A 6,000-nucleotide genomic window follows, 5' to 3' on the forward strand; every position below is an offset into this window, starting at 1 on the left:
TATCACAGAGCCATAGTGACAAAGCCAGCGCAGTCCTGGCACAAACATAGACGTGTAGACCCAGGGAACAAATAGAGGACCCAGAAAGAAACCACACAACTTTTACAGTCACTTGATTCTCAACAAAGGTGCCTTCAAAATCACATCAGAGAAAAGCAGCCTTTTTAATAATGGTGCTGGCAAAACTGGGTGTCCACATGTAGAAGTAAGAAATAGACCCCTGCTTTTCATCCTACATGAGAATAATCCCAGAGTGGATGAGATCTAAATCTCTCAAAACTCCGAGACTTTGGAGGAACCCTGAGGGAAGGCACCTCAAGATATAAATGTGGGCAGGGCCTTTCCGAGTGGGAAGTCAGCCCATGAACTGATGAGTGGGATTGTCTGAAATAAAAGCGATTCCTTCACAGCAAAGGAAACAATAGTCAGAGTGAAGAAGCAGCCTGCAAAATGGGGGACATCTGTCTGAGGGGATAAATACTCAGAATATACAAACAACAACAACAACAACAACAACAAAATTTAACAACAACCCCTCAAATAATCCGGAGAGTAAGCAGGCAAATGAACTGAACAGACAGCTGAAGAAGAGGAGAGATGCAAATGAACATAGGAAAAATTGCTCAGTGTCTTCAGCTATGAGGGAAATGGCAAACCAGGACTATGCTGAGATTCCATCTTGCCCTAGTCAGAGAGGCTGACACCAAGAAAAGGAAGGACAGCTGGTGTGGATTCAGGGAAAGAGGAGCCTTCATCCACCACTGCTGGGAATGGAAGCCACTCTAGCCACTGTGGCAAAGGGACTTCCACATGACTCAGCCATGCCCTTCTTGTGATACCAGAGGGCTCTGAGTCAGCATGCCACAGAAGTACTTGACAGTCATGTTTGCTGCAGTAGTGTTCATAATAACCAAGACGCAGAACCAGCCCAGACATCCATCGATGGATGGTTTTAATTAATTAATTAATTTTTGAGGTAGGGTGTCACTATGTAGACTTGGTTGGCCCAGAACTCACCATGTAGACCAGGTTAGCCTTGAACTCATCTTGGTCTGCCTGCCTCTGTCTCCTGAGTTCTGGGATTAAACGTGTGTACCACTGTGCACAGCCCAGTGGATGAATTAGAAAGAAAATGTGGTACATACACGATGGTGTATAATTTACTCATTATTTATCCACAAATAAGAATAGAATTGTGGTTTTAGTGTGTGTGTGTGTGTGTGTGTTCATGTATTATTTTGTTATTTAAAAGACCTTTATTTGTGTGTTTATGCAAATGTGTGTGTGTGTGTGTGTGTGTGTGTGTGTGTGTGTGTGACATGAAAGTAGAAGGGGAGGGTAGAGAGAGGGGACAAATTGGGCGGTGGTGGCGCACGCCTTTAATCCCAGCACTCGGGAGGCAGAGGCAGGTGGATCTCCGTGAGTTCGAAGTCAGCCTGGGCTACAGAGTCAGTTCCAGGACAGGCTCCAAAGCTACACGGAGAAATCCTGTCTCAGAGAGAGAGAGAGAGAGAGAGAGAGAGAGAGAGAGAGAGAGAGAGAGAGAGAGAGAGAGAGAGAGAAGCTGGGTGAATGTGAACAGAATGAGTATGTATATATATGATGATTTCACAATGAAATAGAGTATTTTTTCTTTTTAAAAGATTTTGTTTTATTTATGTGTATGTGTTTGTCTGTGTGAGTGTATGACATACATGCATGGGTGCCCACAGAGGTCAGAAGAGGGCATAGGATCCTCTGGAGATTGAATACATGGCATGGGTGCTGAGAACTGAACTGTAGTCCTCTGGAAGAGCAGCAAGTGCTCTTAACTGCTGAGCTATCTCTCCAGCCTCCCCCATTATTTTCTATAATTAATATAGACCTTTAAAAACGCAGTTAAATGAAAAGGGGATGGAATGGGGCCTTGCGGAAGCCCCAGGGCTCTGCCCAGCTTTAGTTAGATTTCATTCCCTTGTTCACTCCCATTCGGTCCCCTGTCATCCTAGGTCAGGTGTTGGGCTATTGGGGGCTTGCAAGGTCTTGTAGGGTAGCTGTACCCATGTGGGCCATATGCTCTTGTAGGTACAGTCCAGCTGCCTCGTTTCCCAGGCTGTGTTCCCACCACGGTCTGGGGGTCCAGCCATCTTCTTGCTTCTTGCAGGGAGGTGCCTATGTTTGGCCTGGAGGCCATCTGGAGAAACGGCCAAGTGGTGGGCCATGTCCGGAGGGCTGACTTTGGGTTCACCATAAACAAAACCATCGCCTATGGCTACATCCGAGACCCCAGCGGTGGACCGGTGAGCCCTGTTCCCTGTCCCTTTCCAGGCTCAACACCAGATGCTCAGGACCATACCTGTGCATGCTGGGAACACAGGAGGAGGCCAGGAAGGGCAGAGGAGTGCCTAGTCCTGGTCTCCAGCAGCAGCATCTTGCCGGTTTTCTCTTTTATCTCAAAAAGAAACTGACGGGGGCAGCCCCAGGATTTTCTTGATGAAAAAGAGTTGCAGCGCCTGGAACAACATTCTCTGGTCCCAGAGGCTAGCAGACCATCTCTGCCCTTCCTCCTTATCCCAGATACCTCAACCCCAGTGAGCCAAACCCAGGCTGCAGATGCTGGGGCAGCCTGGAGAGTCATAAGAAGGGTGCCAGCTATGTCCCCAGGAGGAAAGGGGTGGCTTTACCTCTTCCTGTTTCCCAGCCATGGGTGTAGAGCTGCAAAGAGTATTGCCATTTATTTTCACACTACCTAAGCATACCTTTGCCGAAGTGTCACTGAGATCTCCTATGCCCCAACTTCAGTCCCAGAGATGTTGACCTGGCTCTGCCTTCTAGCCCGACACCAAGACAAATTGGACCATGGTGTCCAGCTGAATGGAGGAAGGGGTTACCAAGCTGGGGAAGAGGCAAGGACAAGTGGCTCCCATGGGACCTGGGGGTAGCCTGACTTGTGGAGCCCAGCTTAGGATGGTGGTGGCTGACTGGAGAGGAGCCCTGTGCTAGAGCAGGAGGCTCAGGATACAGGCTTAACTTGAGCCTGTGGCTTTTTCTTGCTCTAGGACCACAGACCAGGGCTTTCCCTAAGATCCCTCGCTTTTCCTATAGAAAGGGTAGAGGCTCCCATCCTCCTCATGGGACTCCTGTATGGAGCACCACACTGAGTGGAACGTGACTGATAGTCATCACACATTGCTAACCAGCCCGGGACTTTTGGTGGTTACACAGGACTTTCTTAACACTGAGAGGGCACAACCTGGGTCCCAGCCAAGGCAAAATTAGAAGTTCACTTACTGGTGCCCAGGCCTGGTGGGCAGGGGAGAACCCACAGCCTTTTCTTTCAAAGATCAGTGCCACCCACCCTGCCCACTCTTTCATTGGGTTTCTGATAAACAGAGCCTGGGGGCCCAACATAAACCCCCGCACAGACAAGGAGCCCGACCCTCAAGGTGACCAAAGGAGTGAGAGGCTCATGTCCCACTGCTGTGATCAAGCTTCTAGAATATTCATGCCATGAGAGTGGGCAGATCTGCAAACCACCCCCCTCTCTCCCTATTTATCAGTGCTCTGGTTGGGTAACCCACATTTCTAAGTAAGACTAAGGAGCTAGCGGGTATTCTGTGGCCCGTGGGTGTTTATCAGCTGAACTAGGCTAGTCCCAGAACACCTGCCTTTACCCTGCTGAAATCCACCAGTCTCCCATCATGTAGGGCACAGAGGACTCATCCCCGAACATCCTGTGGCTTAAAAAGGCGTGTTGCCTTTTTTCTTTTTTTTTCTTTTTCTTTTTCATCCAGTCCTGAGCCACCTGGAATGGGGGTGGGGGGACACAAGCGCCAGACCCCTCCAGCCTGGGCCTGGAATCGTCACTGTACACAAAGAAGCAACTCCATGGGTGGCCTAGGAATGTTCCTCCCTCCGCACAGTGGAGTGTCAGGCTACAGCACTCTCCCCTGTCAGAGCACCTGCTCCCGGACTAACAGCTCCAGAGGGCTTGCTGAGAAGAGGGAGCCAGATATGAGCTGGACGGGGGAGGGTACAGGGGCCACGCTGTCCAGAAAGCTGTTCCGTCCACCCTGTCCCTCAGGATAGCGTGTCTGGCCACCGGCCCTGGCCTTATAATAATGGTGTGTTTGTCTGGCTCTAAAATGCATCCAGGCTCCTGCCTGAGCCCCATCTTCCCAGGGAGCTTGGAACAGGTCACAGGAACAAGTCGTGCTGAGGGAGAGGTCTCGATGGTGACTGGGCCTAAGCTTTGATGGGCTCAGATATCCCCGTCTGGCTCATGGGCACAGGGCACATGATCCGCTGTTCTTGGGAGCTCCATCTCAGGGAAGGGGCTTGGTACAGGGGTTGGCTTATCAGGGTTAGGACTGAGAAACCCTAGACACCCCTCCCCTCCAGTAACAACTTAGTGAGTCTGACTTCCCTCTGCTCCTAGGTCTCTCTGGACTTCGTGAAGAGTGGAGAATATGCCTTGGAGAGAATGGGGGTCACCTATCCTGCCCAGGTTCACCTGAAATCTCCCTTTGACCCTGACAACAAGCGGGTGAAGGGCATCTACTGAGGGCCTGTAGGGTGGGAGCTACATCGCTCAGGCCATTGGAAACCGCCACACTTCCCACACTGCCTGCCGACTCCTGCGCTGCACAAATGGCCCCGTGTCCCAAGACCCAGGATCCAGGCAAAACAGAGCCTTCCCAACCCTTAGCCTCCATCTGGTCCTGCTAAGCACCCCAGCTCCTAACCAGGACCGGATGGACCACGGTGTTCCTCCTGCTCATGGACCACACAGTGGTCTCCAATCCACCCTAGGCCTCCCAAAATGCACCCTGCAGATGTCTTGGCTCAAGGTCCTTGTGAGACTCTCAGAAGGTGTATGGTTAAGCCAAGACAGGAGCCGGAAGGCAGGCGGGCAGGCTTTCCCTCTGTTCCTCACTCGGCTGACTGGCACTGTGCAGCTTGAGCACTTGAAGGGTAGTGAAATCAGGGGACAGCAGGCAGGGGTTGGGAACAGTGTCCCCCACAGGTATAGGATGGAGAGCACAGAGCTATGTGCTGTACTGGTGCGGTCCTTCCTCAGGATGGCTGCCTTCCAGACCAGAGAGGACAGAGAGAAAGCGCTTGCCTTAACCTTCCAGTTCTGCAGGAGAGACAGCCTTCTGAGAGTCACCAGCCTGTGACATGGGGGTGGGGGTGGGGGCACGTGTCGTGGGATTCAGACCAGGAACCTCCATTCCTTACACAGCAGCGCCAGCTTCTTTCTCAGTTTCCACTGACGCCGTTGCTCGTGGGTCCTGGGACGCCAAGCTTGCTGTTGTGCAGGGCCCTGCTGCAGTGTGCGTGTCTAAGGACCTGTGTCTCTACCACAGATGCATCCTGCTCACCCAACCTCTGGTGACAGGGCTGCTCTAGCTCTGCTGGAGGAGACATAGTGGCTCCTTCTCTCACCCTGTGTAGCCACCTACACCTGCCTGCGTGTCGGGAGTGACCCTGTCTTCCTTCCGGGGGTGAATGTCACTTTTCTATAGATCTAGTCCTCATACCCTGACTTAGAAATTGGGCATGCTGTGACTGCCCAAACAAAGGTCACCATGTCGTCTTACAGTTCATGCCCTGTCGTCTAGGAGAGCAGGGGGCAGATGCCGCGTCAGTATGGAGCTGGGGTCTCCTAAACCCGAAGACGGCAGCAGAAGGGGGAGTTGGGCACAGTTGTCCTGGGTGGGCTCTGAATCTTTACAGGCTCCCACACCACACACTGAGCTGGAAAAGGTCAAGCTAATAAAACTGAAACCATGGGAAGATGTGTGGGGGTATAGTTGGCCTTTCCAACACGGATCTGGTCCCCTGAGTCTGGGGAAGGGCTGGAGGCGGGGGGTGTGGAGGAATCTCTGAATGGCTGAAGGAACACCTGTGGTCTCTCGGGAGCACAGCGCTGGCTCTTGGATGACATGAGTTTTGTGGAGCCAGAGGAGAGAAAAGGGAGGAGTGAGGAAAAGAGAAGGGGGAGGGGGAGGAGGGGAG

The 6,000-nt window shown here is 52.0% G+C and overlaps 1 protein-coding gene across 3 annotated transcripts in view; it reads left to right on the forward strand.

Moving 5' to 3' along the window:
- Sardh (sarcosine dehydrogenase) overlaps positions 1-5,778 on the forward strand; it is a 65,579-nt gene extending 59,801 nt beyond the window's left edge. For all 3 annotated transcript variants that reach the window (XM_076569152.1, XM_006993113.4, XM_076569151.1), the window contains 2 exons: positions 2,144-2,279; positions 4,418-5,778. In XM_076569152.1, coding sequence (XP_076425267.1) covers positions 2,144-2,279; positions 4,418-4,543 — 262 coding nt within the window. In that variant the 3' untranslated portion in view covers positions 4,544-5,778. The remainder of the gene's footprint in view (positions 1-2,143; positions 2,280-4,417) is intronic.
- The last annotated feature ends 222 nt before the right edge of the window (positions 5,779-6,000 follow it).

Source organism: Peromyscus maniculatus, chromosome 4 (genome assembly GCF_049852395.1).
Source record: "Peromyscus maniculatus bairdii isolate BWxNUB_F1_BW_parent chromosome 4, HU_Pman_BW_mat_3.1, whole genome shotgun sequence".
Lineage (NCBI taxonomy): Eukaryota > Metazoa > Chordata > Mammalia > Rodentia > Cricetidae > Peromyscus > Peromyscus maniculatus.